The 14561-nt window shown below is 43.6% G+C and overlaps 1 protein-coding gene across 3 annotated transcripts; it reads left to right on the forward strand.

Moving 5' to 3' along the window:
* Positions 1-1871: 1871 nt before the first annotated feature.
* RBX1 (ring-box 1) lies at positions 1872-14338 on the forward strand (the record flags this gene model as incomplete). Of its 3 annotated transcripts, none has more annotated exons than XM_082308112.1 (5): positions 1872-2106; positions 4525-4603; positions 11380-11450; positions 12718-12803; positions 14171-14338. In XM_082308112.1, the coding sequence occupies exons 1-5, from the start codon at positions 2029-2031 to the stop codon at positions 14181-14183; spliced, it is 327 nt and encodes a 108-aa protein (XP_082164238.1). In that variant the 5' UTR covers positions 1872-2028. The 3 variants fall into 3 exon arrangements, with proteins under 3 accessions (XP_082164238.1, XP_082164237.1, XP_082164239.1); XM_082308113.1 differs by lacking the exon at positions 1872-2106 and adding an exon at positions 2609-3016; XM_082308111.1 differs by lacking the exon at positions 14171-14338 and having other exon boundaries at positions 1991-2106; positions 12718-12807.
* Between the last annotated feature and the right edge of the window lie 223 nt (positions 14339-14561).

The raw sequence follows: 14561 nt of genomic DNA on the forward strand, positions 1-14561 counted from the left end.
TGCTTTGAAAAGAGCTATTTTCTTGAAGGTGAAAAATCAGTTTTCTCAAGCACCCACCTCCCATTTTCAAAATACTCCTTTGCAATGGCCTTCACACTAGTCCTGAATAAGGAGCAACAGGACAAAAAGCTGAATCCGTGCAGCTTCATTTTATTGTTAGCAATAAGAGACGGACCATAACTGAGCAGCATCTGAGGAAAGGGACAGTTAACTGAAATGGAAACTTCCCACGTATGTAACTAGAGGTGTTAAAGGGTGTATAAACGAGAGAGGGCTTTTCTTCTTCTTCAAACTTACCTTTACTCTGTGTGTGTGTGTGTGTGTGTGTGTAACTTTCAGGCTCAGCCCAACCCTGCGAACATCTAGGTATGTGCTTAACTCAAGGTACAAGTGTTACATGTCTTTCAAATACAAATCCCATTGAAAATGATTCCAAAACATCCAATGGCAGCATCACCTTGTTCTTACCGCAGGCCCCTACTTTAGTTTAAAGTTTATTTGGAGACTTCTAGACATCCCATCCCAGAGGGCACTGGATCTCAGGTAAAAGCTGTATGCATGCAGCAAGATGGAGATGATGGAGCCAGACTGGCAGAGTGCTGTTTGGCCCAAATGCTTATGATAGGTACAGCATAGATATTGCTTGCCTGTATGCATATAAAAGAATGCCCTATCTATCTATGCTTCTGCTACCTCCTCCTTCCTGCATACATGCAGCAACGTGGTGCAAAAATTGATTTGAAAGGGTTGACTCTGCAGAGAGACAGCACGTCTACAGGGACCTGCGAAGCTGGGTGGCATTTCAAGACCTGCTGTTGTCCTGCTGGGGAGTATCTTCCCCTCGGTTTCCACACCTTGGGAAACACTGCCACCGACCTTCTCAGTACTCCCAGCACCAGCTCCCGTGCCGGCCGCCTCCCTCTTTGCAACACAACAGGCAGGGCCAGTAAAACCCACGTCGATCGTTAACTATTGTTAAGCCTAAAAGAGTAGTCTGGACAATGCGAATTCTTTCCCTAGCAATTCTCATATACTATTAAAAAAACAAAACAAAACTGGACTGCTAGCGAACAAAAGGGCTACCATAGCACCACCAACCACCCTACCTCATTCTGCACTTGCTGGAGATCAATTAGGACGCAAGAAAACGAGTAAAAAAAGTTTATTAAGGGCCGAAGCCCTTCCTAGTAGGGCAGAGAGACAAATCCCAAGGGATTTTAGCGAGGCGCTAACCAGGAATCAGAGCCCGAGTACGCAAAGCAGCCGGCGGGGTCTGGGGCTGGGCTCGGAAGCCCCCCCCGGGGCAGGGAGCCAACTCCCTCCCCGCCGCGCCGCCCCCCCCCGGCCGCCCGCCCGCCAGCAGCCAGCCTGGCCCGCCACCCGGCGCCTCGAAGCGGGGAAGCCCGGCTGCGGCCACCGCGGCGAGGCGCGGCCCTGCCCGCTCCAGCGCCCCTCGCCTGCCCCACGTCCCCGCCTCCCCCGCCGCCTCCCGGGCCCCGCACCTCTCCCCGTCTTTCTCCCGCCTCCCCCGGCCCTTGCGGAGGCCGGGGACGCCCCTGGCGCTGCCTGAGGCGAGGGGAGGCCGGGCAGCGGTGGCCCGGCCCGCGGCACCTGCTTCCCCGGCCGCGGGGAGGCTGAGGGAGGCGCGGGGCCGCCGCCGATCCCGGTTCGTACCCCTTTAACTGCACCTCCCCCACCGGGTTGTGCAATCCCGCGGGGGGGGGGGGGCGGGGGGGGATGAAGTAACGGCGGCGGGGGGGGGGGCGGGGGGGGATGAAGTAACGGCGGCGGGGGCGCGCGGCCCCGCCCTGACCGGCGCCTTTAAGAGCCCGCCCCACGTGACCGCGCTCCCGGCCTCCCCCCGGCGACGGCGCTCCCGGCCCTCCCCGCGCCTGGCGGCGGCGTGGGCGGGGCGAGGGAGGGGGCGGGACCCCGAGAGAGCCCCGCCCACTCCTTCCGCTCGCCCTCCCCGTGCCCCTCCCCGCCGCGCATGCGCGCGGGGCAGGACGGGCGGTTCACGCATCCAAAATGGCGGCCGCGATGGATGTGGACACCCCCAGCGGCACCAACAGCGGCGCCGGCAAGAAGCGCTTCGAAGTGAAGAAAGTGAGGCCCGCTGGCGCGCTCCTCCAGCTGGCCCCAGAGGGAGGGGTGGCCGGGGCCGGCCCGCTGGTGGCGACCGGGGCGGGGGGGAGGGCGACTTCCCGCTCCGCTGACGGAGCCGGGCGCCCGGTTCCGCACCGGCGCGGCGGGAGGGGCGGGGCGGGGCGGTGACTGCGGGGAGTCTTGGCGTGCGTCCGGGCCAATGGCTGAGGCGGGCCGCCGCACGTGGAGAGGGGGCTGACCAATCAGCGAGCGCGGCTGGCGTGGGCCGCGCGGGCGGGAGGAGGGAGGCCTGAGGGGGCTGCCCCTGTCAGGGGGCTCCGCCGCCCGGTCCCCTCGGGAGCTGCCGTCCTGCCGGGCCTCGGCTGCTCTGTGCCCTCCCCGGCCGGGCCGCGTTACGCCGAGCCTCTGGGCAGCTCAGGCCGGGGAGCAGGGCTGGAGTGCTGCCTCCTCCTCAGCCCCGGCCCAGTCACCCGAGCCGCCCCAGGTGCTCCGTAAGGTGCTTTGCACAAATTTGTGTGGCCGCGTTTTTTTCCCCTTCTTCTTTAAATCAATCCATAACAACGTGTGTGTAGTCAGCAAGTGCTCTCCTGTCACCCTGGCTTTGTTTGCATCCCCACGACAGCCATAGTACCGCTCTTCTGTCCAGCGCCACCAGTTTGTCAGCTGGATCCTGGTAACAGCCCAAACCTTTTGCATGAGGGTGCAGAGGAAGTAGAGAGGCTGTGTGGGCTTGCACTAAGGTATAATTTGAGGAAAAATGACCCCTGGAGTGGATATCAGCAAACATTTCCGAACAGTGATTCCTGCTCAAAGGATGGTTTCCAGGTGTAGTTTGTTTGACATGCAGCTGTCAGCAGTGATGATGGAAACCCCTCTCTCTGTATAGGGCTGCAGGTCTATGCAGAAGGAGGTAGGTGTTTGGATGACGTGATTGCTTATTCTTTGGAAATAGGGACAGGTAGAATAGCATATGAGAGGAGCAGGAAGCGGCACCTTCTATGTGTCAGTGGCATTCCTCCTCCCCAGCAAGGTACCAAGGCGCACTTGTTGCGTGTGTGGCTCAATACAGGTGCGTGGGTCGCAAGAGTAGCTTATGTTGGGACACGAGATTAAGTACCTGGGAGTGTGGGAAAGATAAGGGTGCTGGGAACTTTTATCCTAGCTGCCTTGAAGTGTGGATGAAGTCCTTGAGACATGACTACCTCAGCCAGAAGGCTGGCTAGACCTGAAACTAGAAGATGGGGAGAAAAAATGAAATCACTACTGACCCATTTCCTGAAAGATCTATTAGTATTGTGATGTCTTTTTATATCAGTACTAATGAAAAATTGAAGTGCTTATCAAAATTGATACTGCTTATCAATAGTTGGCAATCTGCATTCTTCCTTCATAATCCTGAACTGAGGGGAAGCAATGAAAACATTGAGACGTAAATGGAATAAAGTAGAGAAGATTTACTGTAGTGCAGTCAATGCAATCATATACTGAAAAAATAGAAGGAAACAAAATATCTAGACTACTTAAGTAGCAAATGAAGATTATTCTGGCTACCAATATGCTGTTGGATTGCTTTGAATACTGAAGGCAAGCCCACCTATTTCATGAATTTACAGAAGACCTGATTATGTTTTTTCTGGGGAGGAATAAAAAGGTGCTATGCTTTTCTGCATAGCTTGTCTTAAAGTCCTTATTCTGAATCAGTTTTCTAAAATTGTCATGGAAATTTGTAGCCAGCCCTTCCCCTGAAGTAGCACGGGACAGAGATATTCCTTTTGTTTGTTTGTTTTTCTTTTATAAACAAAGCCTTTGAAAGGTTAATTTGGTAGTACTTTCAAATTTTTATATTCAGCCTTGCTGGTAGGTGATTGCCTAGTAACCTTTTTGCAGAGGAGATTGTTCAGGAGTCAGCGAAGTGTGGCATTAGAGATTATTTTAGTTCTTGACCCCAGCTGCTCTGGGGGGTGATTACTAGAAGAATTGCAGCAAATAATGAAAATTCCTCTTAACAAAATGGCATCTGGATTGGCCCTTCTGCAAGGCACTGTCCTTTCCATCAGAATTGAGGATGTGCCATGAGCTGCATCCTTGCCTCTGTATCTTGAATAGAAATGCAGATGTTTGCATTTGTTTCACAAAAAAAAAGGGACTGTGGGAGTTATCATCTTGTTTCTGAAGCTGGAAGGAGACATTGGGTCTGGGAGGTGTGTGAGAGGAATGTACCACTGCTTTCTGGTAAGCTTCTGAATTCATGATAAAGAATTACTCTGTACTTCTAAGATTTTTTTTTTTTTTTTTTAAGTATCCCCGCTTTTCAGTTTTAAAAATACATGGGGTCTCGAGGAATAACAAGGATTTCTGTGTGCTGTAAATTGAGTCAAAACTATGTTTTTCTTTTTCTTTTTTCCCCCCTCTCTCTAGTGGAATGCAGTAGCTCTGTGGGCATGGGACATTGTGGTTGATAACTGTGCCATTTGCAGAAACCATATTATGGATCTATGTAAGTAAACGGTGGGGAAGACAGTTGACGGTTTTGACTTGTACATACTGCACAGCTGAAAATTCCCCTGTTGAGGGTATAATTCAGCAAATGCAGCTTTCAGTTAGGAACTAAGTCTTCACAGTGCAAATACTAAGCTCTATTTTATGTAATGCTGAAGCTCTATAACCTATTTTTGTGACCTCTGTCACCACACTGCTTTTCTCTCACCCTTTTCTCGTAAAGAGTAGAATCACTGTACCACATCTACAGATGAGATGATGTTGCTGAGTGTATGTGGGATGGAACAAAGAGGGAAAGGAGTAATAATAAAGAGGCAGGAGGAACTGAAATTATTCAGGGGCGACAGGTATTGGTCACAAAGAGAGGTATTAGATTTTAGAGCTGGGGATGTTGCTATAGGTATCAACTTTTTGATGACACTCATTAGGATGAAATCTTGTAACACTTTCTGTGTCTGGCCAGGAAAGGCTTGGACCAGTGACTTCATTTGACTCCTCATTCTACAGAAACTACCTTGCATAAGTTAGTTAATGTTATAGTGTGGGGAATTTTGTAGCCACCTAGAGAATTAATTGTTCATTTACAAAGGAGAATAATCAAATGCTGAAATAAAAAACAAAGTATTGCTAGTATTGGTTTGAGTTTTTGCTGTATAATCTAGATGGTTCAATTAACAAATATGCTTGCTATGTAGGAAAATAAAGTGGAATTAATGGAATTAAGTGTACAAATTTCTGTCGCGAAATAGGCGTGCATACACAAAGTCACTGGTTTCAGTCCCATAAACGATTGGTAATGAGTACAAAACCATTTCCCACCCCCCGCAAAAACTGACAAGATATTGTTGCCACCATAACTGTCCATCTTGTTTGAGTCATGAAGGACAGAATACCTTTTAATATACCCCGGACAGAAATTTGCCAGTACTACTAAAATGTGGAAGCCCTCAAAACAAGAGCAGGTACGGCTATAGTGTCTGGGAATGGCCTGTCATGGTCCCATTGTGATAGTTTTGTTGCACTTAGTTTTTATGCAGTAGCCCTTAGAACTACTGGTAATGGTAACTTACTGTCAATAAGCCTATATGAAAATAACAAGTTTCACAAAAATGAGACCTCAAGTTTATAGTAACAACTAGTGAGAGATGCACCTGATTTTACATCATATTTAAATAATAATTACAAAAGTACTTTCAGAGTTGTTTTTTTTTTTTTAATAAAAAGAAAACACCGTAACACACAGGGCTGAAAATGGGTTAAGCAAGTTCACTTCTTTGCTTTGTGACAGATAGGTTTGTATTTTGAGCCAGCTACTGCCTATCCATGCCTCAATTTATTCTTGGTTATTAGAAATGGAATGATAACACTAAAGAGAAGCAAGTGAGAATAGGGATTATGAAATATGCCAAGGTCCTTTGACATAAAGATTTCCTTTTTAAGTACCTCTAACCTGTACCATCTTGAAAAGTAGCTGAGGTGGACACTGGATTGCTACTTAGTCTCTCAGATTTATGATATATTAGAGAGGAAAGCATGTCACTGACAGGCAAATGGAATTTTAAAGATTTGTTAGAACATAAGTTATATTTATGGAATTTACAAATGTATAGAATAACTAGATAAAATCCTGTAATTCAAGATAATTATTCACGATACGTGGGACATGTTGTAAGATAATGGATGCTGGTGTGTTTCATTCTATTAATCTGCCTCAAAATTAATAGTGCCTCCCATGAGAGGCCAAATACAGTCTCATATATTTGATATTTTTTATAAATAGCAAATAGGACATACGAGGATGAAGGAGAGATGTGGAGGCGCTGGAAGAAGAATGGACAGATGTTATTTTCCAGTAGTGAATTTCGTGTGTCAGTTCTTTAAAAAAAAAAATAATCCTACCAAAAAGGGGGTGGGGTTGAGAGTGTATAGGTAGATTAGGAAAAACAGTGAAAGAAGAGGGCGTAGGTGACTTTTTTTTTTTTTTTTTTTGAGTTGCTCAAGCATAACATTATTAGTTTGAGTACCAGCAATGTTATAAAAAGCCTGGACTGCAAACGACAGACCAAAGTTGACAGTATACAGAGTGGAAGGGGTATCTAAATTGGTGTTCTGAGATCCGTGTTGGCTCTGGATTTACTTACTTCCTTGTTACAGATCATTAAGGTTGTTAAACAACATTTTAATTAGATTTTCAAACATGAGATGTGAAGTGATGGGAAATTGAGGAAAAAATTAATAGAATGTGCAGGGAAGATCAAAACAAGATTCAATTTGATAAAATGCAGGATACAAATGTCTCCCTCTCCTAGTGACAAACAGAAGCCTTGAAAGGGAAAACATTAAAAGAGTGATAAGTAACGCCAGCCATGCTAATGGAAGACTGTTAACATTATAAAGTCAGGCATCCAGAAGCTAGGATATAACAATGTTAAGGTGTCATGCAGTTCTTCTCATGCGTGTGCATTATGAGTTTGTAATAATATGGTCAAAAGATTCCCCTCACCCTCAATATGGTTTGTATTCAGTGTACAGAAGGAATGAATACATTTTCAGTGTTTTGTTTTCATTCTTCTCTGGAAAGACCCAGGTCCTATTTAGATTTTACTTGAGCAGTATTCTTGATTTCTTCAAAGGCTTGCTCTCTGGCGCTGTCAATGAAACATGGTAAGTTGGGGAGTGTTAACTAAACACTGTGTTGATTACAGTGGATTACCTTCTGGTCTGAAACATGGAATGTAATACCATAGTAAGGTAACAGGTATAGTTTTGAACAGTGTAAAACGTGCCATCAAAATACCATCCCCTTTCTTTGATAGTAAGATGCAAAGTACTGCATTTGCTATTCCAGCTTCACAAAGATAGATAGATCAGATAGAATCCAAAGAAGAATATCAGGATGCTTAACAGATAGAATGATTTTGGATTTATGAGAAGAATGAAAGAACAGAACTAAGTATATACAGTTTGCTAAGTCATAAGTAGGAGTGGAAGATGATAGCTGTGTACAAATATTTTGAGACTGTGATACTAACAGGAAATACTGAGTGTCATACAAGGGGGTTATAAGTAGAAGGAATTATATGATGATGTGATGGGGGGACCTTAGGGTATTTAGTAAGTATTTATTATTTAGCAAAATCTGCAGATAATTCCTAAGAAACTGGAGAGAATTGCAAAGGGAAAATTCTGAAATTCCTCTGAAGTTTGAAAAACTAAATTGGAGAGCTCATTCTACATTTTCATAGAATCATAGAATGGGCCCCTGTCCTTTTGGGGGTATAGAATAGAACAGAATATTTCAGTTCGAAGGGGTGATCGTCTCGTCCAACTGCCTGACCAATTCAGGGCTGACCAAAAGCTGAAGCATATTATTAAGGGCATTGTCCAAATGGCTCTTAAAGACTGACAGGCTTGGGGCATCGAACACCTCTCTAGGAAGCCTGTTCCAGTGTTTGACCACCCTCTCGATAAAGAGATGCTTCCTAATGTCTAGTCTAAACGTCCCCTGGCACAGCTTTGAACCATTCCCACATGTCCTGTCACTGGATACCAGGGAGAAGAGATCAGCACCTCCCTTTCCACTTCGTCTCCTCAGGAAGCTGTAGAGAGCAATGAGGTTGCCCCTCAGCCTCCTTTTCTCCAAACTAGACAAGCCCAAAGTCCTCAGCTGCTCCTCATAGGACAAGTAAGAAGTGTTCTTGAAGTTTATTAGCCTGGTTATGTGTTTATTCTGTCTCTGTTTTCTAAGTGAGGACATGATGTGTTGTGTTAGCCAAGCTATGTGTATTTATTTCTCTTCTTCCCAGTAAGCTGATCCCTTCATGACATAATTTTAGAAGGCAACAACTAAAGAGAAAGGGGAACCCATACAGTGGTTACTCATGCTCAAGCTGTAGCCGCTTTGAAGAGCTTTTATCATCAGATTTACCAGTGCAGTGGACTGTTACTGTAGCTGTGAACAAAAGACATCTACTTACTTCTGTTACCTGCCATTATGTCTACTTAAATCTTGGGCTACTTTTCTTGTGACGTAAATATACAGAAGATTTCTGCAATAAAAAACATAGGAAGAGGGATGGTTTTTAATAGATGCCAAGATTCTGAAGTTACCATTATATAATATGCATTTCTGTAACTCCCTGAGTTGAAACGCTTCCATTGCATCTTTCACAATTACTTACAGGTATTTCAGGTTTTAGCTGTATCTTTCTGCCCTCACCTCCAGATACTCTGTCAAAAGCAAGGCAAAAGAAGAGCCGTTCGGTATTCCTCCAGTACCTGTTACTGTCTGACTCTTACTGCTTCTTTTGGGTCAGCAGCCACTACATAGCTTCCCTTTCTTTCAAGAGCCAGGATCATCAGCTTTCATTCTCTGACAGAGAATGTTCGTTTGTTTTATTTGTTTGTTGATATATTGTCCTTTTTTGAAATGAGGCAAGTAGGAGACCAAAAAGTGCTTCCGTTTTTGGGAGGCCCTTTTTTTGGCAGTCAAGGGCAGCAGTGCCAGCAGTAGTCTCCAGCCTCTCTGATTGAAGGAGTTAAATCTGGGTGTCTTGTTGGAAGGGCCTTACATCACCACCAGAGAACTCCTCCTCAGCTATTTCTGCAAAAGTTCATCTGTCCTCTTAGGCTTTTGGGACTGTCATGTTTTAGAGTGTACTTGCTGGTCAGCAAATGTTTGAGTAACACTGAAATGAATTTCAGTGCTGCTTTTCTTCCTTACCTAAACCATCTTTCTTCCCTCTCACTCCCAGTCAAAATACAGAGTCCTTTAAAGCCTGCAAAAAAAATGCATTGTGTTCCAAAGCGCACAGCTCACAGGTTAGGGCCACTTAGGGGGGAAAAAACAAACAAACAAACATACAAAAAAGACAAAATGACATAACAGTGGGCTAGATGGACTTCAGATCTAATATGTTTCCAGCAGGGAAAGAAAAGAAGAAACAAGATGAGTATATCGTGTGCTGGAATATCTTCCTTGCTTTCAGCAGACAGAGACTTCCTGAGTTAAAGTTTGCTTACCAGTTGACTTTTCTTCCTTCAAATGAATTTCCTCTCCTTTTCCTACTACTCATCTTCTCACCATTTTCTGTTACTGTACAGACTCATGCCAAATATTTAAAACTTAATGTAAATATGCCCTGTGATACTCAGCAAGACCATGAGTCTATACTGCAGTAACAATAAAATTGTTGCAGCAATCTTGGGTGTCAAATTTTAAACAAATGCCCAAAGCAATTTAAGCTCTTCAAGGTTCTTGAGCATCTTCTATTTTCTTAATCAGATTTAGTTTTATTGCTGTATGTATTAAAGACTTAAGGAATTAAGACATCAGACATTTCAGGTACACTGGATTTCGTTCTCTTCTGTAGGCAGGCCAGGGATTGAGCTTTGGACTTCCTGCTGTGGTGTATCATATCTTGATGTAAACCATATAATAAGTACAGGTTCATTCAAATCTTGCAGAACAGTTGTTGCCACTGAGTTTCTTTAGACCTCAGTCTTGTTTTGAGTAGTTCCTCGTGACCAAGGTTAACTGATCTCTCTCACATCTCAGGAAAAATGGGCCTTTCTCTCACTTCGTTCATCTCCACACCTGAGAGAGAGTGAAAAATGGAGAAAGGGATGAATAGGACAGAGCAAATAAAGATCACATTTTTTCAGCCAAACCTGTGGGATTTGAAAGTTTTTGAATCTTTAATTGGTGAATCAAATTCCTTTTCCTCTGAGCATATTTGAGCACACTAAAAGTGAACAGAGAATTGGCGCTCATTCAGGTATTTTCTTTGCCAGGAAAAAAAGATCTGCAAAACAAGCAAGCAACAAGCCCATGTATCAAATTCTAAGCTGATCATCTATCAGCATGTCTTTTTAAACCATTTGGGCTTGACTTTTAAAGAAAGCATCCTTTTGCAGGAAGTAAAATGTTGCTCTTATAGGTTTGTGCTGCTGGCTGTGGAGGACTTGGAAATATCTTTTTTTCTCCTGAAGTTTCTTCTTGAGGTGGAGTAGAGGTGAATTTTTCAGGCTCTAGAATGGAGAACCAGGTTTCTGGATTTCTTTTCTCAGTGCTGTTCTTCCTTCTTTTCTCTCTCTCATCTCCTTCATCCATGCCATCTGACACAAAAAGTAAAACATAACCCAAACCCATAAATAGTATTTATATTTGGGGGGATCATCCTAGGTACTAAGCTCCAAAGTTCAAAAAATACATTTTGAACTATATTTTCAATCGTGTGTTTTTGGGCTGTGCTTACCTGTCACAAGACAATAGAAGAGAGACTGGCAAACTCCAGCATTACATCAGCAAATTAATTTGTAAATATAACTGATAGTACAAAATGTCTGACAAGACAGTGAATTTATATTTAGAGAAACCTGGCTAAGAAATTTAAGTAAACTTTCTTTCACAACTCTGCTACTGCAAATGATCATTAAAAAGACATCTATTAAAACACAGAAGAACAAATTAAAAGTATTTATCCTTAAAATTTGGAAAGCAGACACATGTTACCGGTAGATGAGCTATATGCTCTTGCCCTCTGGAAATTTGGAATACTAAAAATGTAGAGGAAGGAAGAAAGCAGGATCAAGTATATTTTGATCTGATACTTTTGAGAAAACAGTACACATTAAACCAACAGCTCTTGACACTTCCTGATGTAATAAGCACAACAAAACAAAGAGCTCTTCTCCCTGCCCTCCCCTTGCTATTATGAAAAAATCTACCAGCTGGTGTTGCATGTACATCTTCTTTAATCTTTGTTTTCACAGGCATAGAATGTCAAGCAAACCAAGCATCAGCTACCTCTGAAGAGTGCACAGTCGCATGGGGCGTCTGCAATGTAAGAAAAACTGTTTTATTGCGGAGCTCATGTGTGGTGATGCTATCCCCTTTTTTCATGACTCAAGACAAAACAAGTTCTATAAAATGTTTCAGATAATCCACCAGAAAAAAAGAACTTTGAAGAAAAAATAAGAAAGTGAAAGTTGGAGAGGTGTAATAGGGAAGACACAGAAGAGAAGGGAGGAAGATAGGCCTTTACCCATATTTTTTGGAAGCATAATAGATCTTTAATTTTGAGCATGATTTTCCTGAGCAAGGTTCTGCCTAGGACCTCTGCCTTTTTTTTCCCTGGTAATAGGATTACTTGGATGTCAGCATGCTTGATTTGTCTTTGTGCAGGCTGATTCAAGGAGTCAATATGGGGTAACTAGGTGATTTGCTTCCCGTTTTGGAGGAAGATCAAATTGGTTCTAGTGTATAATCTCCAGCTCTTCAATTTGTTGCCACATGCACTCCTTCATACATGGTCCCACTAGCATGTGAACTCAAACTTGCATACCTCTTAGCTAGTCTGGGTCTGAGTCGGAAGATAAAATTTTCCGTAATGGAATAACTACCTGTTCCTCAGTCCCATCCTCACTATGCTGTGGGATGAAGCTACAGCATGATAATGCTGGAGCAGGATTATAAATGTTGCAATTCTGTTTGTAGAGGACAAGAGCAACTTTTTTAACCATGTCAGAGTATTCTAGTGTCAAAATCATGTTTTTGTGTGCAAGAGTTACTACAAGTGGAACCTTGTTTTTAAGTAGCTGTATGGGGTATGGAAAAGGGTGTCCTTATTAAACACGTCATAGAGATTTTTTTTTTTTCTTTCTAATTTTGCAAATTCCTTTTTATTCAGGCTGTGGTTTGTCCAGAATGCTGGCAGAAAGCTTCAGCATGTATACATATATATCATCCCTGCTACTCATTCTGAAATCCTTTTTCTTGTCTTTCTGATTATGCTTCTTATCAGCATCTGCTCTGCCAATTTTAGCAGCTGCTAAACTCTGCGTTCTCTCCTTCGTCAGAAGTCAGTTGCTTGCCACTGCATGCACTCTGGAACAGGCTCCCTGTTGCCATTTCACTAATATTGCCTTCCTCTCTGAAAATGTGGATCAATTCCTTGGTGTTTACCAGTGACCTGGCTGATTAGTCCTCCCCACCTTTTTCTGCAAACACTTGCTACTCTTTTTTCTCACCATGATGCTTGCAATGGTAGTTTTCACGTTGAGATACGTTCATGTGTTCTGAAATGATGTGATCTGAACTTTCTCTTCCAGCATGCTTTCCACTTCCACTGCATCTCTCGCTGGCTCAAAACTCGCCAAGTATGTCCGCTGGACAACAGGGAATGGGAGTTCCAAAAGTAGGTATCCTGCACAGATTTCAAGATGAAAGATCCAATTGTCCTTCTGTTAATAGAAATGATCGGTGTCAGATATGTGGGTACTCTCTCTCATTTGTGGATCTGAGGGCACAGTTGCTGTTGGGAAAGGTTTTTTCTCCACCTTGCTGTATAGGGACCTTTCCTTAGTCACCTGGTGCTAGATGAGCTCTGAAGGAAGCCCAAAGAGCTGTGGGGTAAGAGGGAGTTGCTAAAAAGTAGTGATTTCTATTGACATTCTCTCTGAAGAATGGAGAGCAGAAGAGAGATGGAATTCACTGAAAGTGGAGCCTCAGGTGAATACTGTACTGCCGCCTGAGCAATTTGGGTTTAGAAAATGACCTGAATCTAGCTGCTTGTGTTCCAGAGCATTTCTGCTGAGATGCCAGGCGTCTTATTGGGTCCCTCTGTATCTTGGTGATTTGTTTCGTAACTCTAATAGGCTCAGAGATTAATACAGCCGATTTCCTAGCATCTGGAAATCCAATATCCATGTAGCCATTGCTACAGCCTTTGCCCATTTATTCGTAATTTCTGTATTCTTTGTTTTGTTTTGTGTTTTTCAAATGTCTGTTGTTAGAAGAATAATAGGAGGTCCATGGATAGGTTTTTCAGGGGTAATTGTGTTTTGAGAGTTAATTGTACAGTGAGAGTAGTTAGGAAGTTTGCCTGTCACTCGCTTCATCTGCACATTTGTCCATTAATCTTTTAAAGTGTGGATTTTCCCTCTCCCCACCCCCTTTTTTAAAATAAAACCCAAACATATTAATCCTAACCAGAGTCCAGATTAAAACAAAGCAAAACAGCTATTATAACTGTTCAGCATTGTCTCTGGAATCTGGTTCACAGTCGGTTGTGCAGATCGTCATTGACATGACTTGAGTACCGTAGTTTTGATATTAAGATGTTTTAATGAACACTTAATGAAAACTGAGCCCATGTTGCCTGGCTAGTGACTTAATATTGCATGGGCAGCATGATGAGGAATGGAGACATGAATGAGTGTCTTCTTGTGGGTGCTCAGTAATACGCTTGGGGCTATGGCAGGCTTTGGCCTTGTTTTCATGCAGGGTATATTTGAAGTGGGATTCGGGGCAAAAGATGATGATACTGAGGGTCTCTTGCATATGATATTGTGGATTGCTCAGTCTCTCTTCTAACTAGTATCTGGATAGACTTTTGGGGGAAGTGAAATGTGGACAACTTCCTAAGGTTTCCATACTATAGCATTTCACCTTCGTCTGGTTTACATGCGAATTACATTGTGGTAGAATGAGAATGAATCTGCCCAAATCAGCGCTAATATGAAACAATTTTTTGAAAAGCATTAACATATTATATATTTGCAGGTATGGACACTAGGGAGATGGTGACCACGCTTCTTGTTACGTCGTCAGCCTCAATTGTTCGTGTCACTATGGATTTGTTTTAGCAACTTGAAAAATCAGTAATGTATACGATTCTTCTTTAATGTTAATTTCTCCCTGTTGTATACCATTGAATAAAATCTTGCTGGAGCTTCCTGTCAAAGTTTTTTGTCCTGTGTTCAGGAGTCAGTGAATGAGGGAGGACAGTTATCTGGAGACTGGGGACTTAAGCTAGGCAACTCTTAAGCTGGGCAGCTCTTCTTGTTGCTATGCCCAGTTTTTGACTGTGGGTTTGGTCTTACTCCCACGCAACTGAGAACCACACCTCTGGCTCACCGAGGTCGGCATTGCACTCCATCGTGTACTGCAGTGT

This window comes from Platalea leucorodia (assembly GCF_965183815.1).
Source record: "Platalea leucorodia genome assembly, chromosome: 4".
NCBI classification, from domain to species: Eukaryota; Metazoa; Chordata; class Aves; order Pelecaniformes; family Threskiornithidae; genus Platalea; species Platalea leucorodia.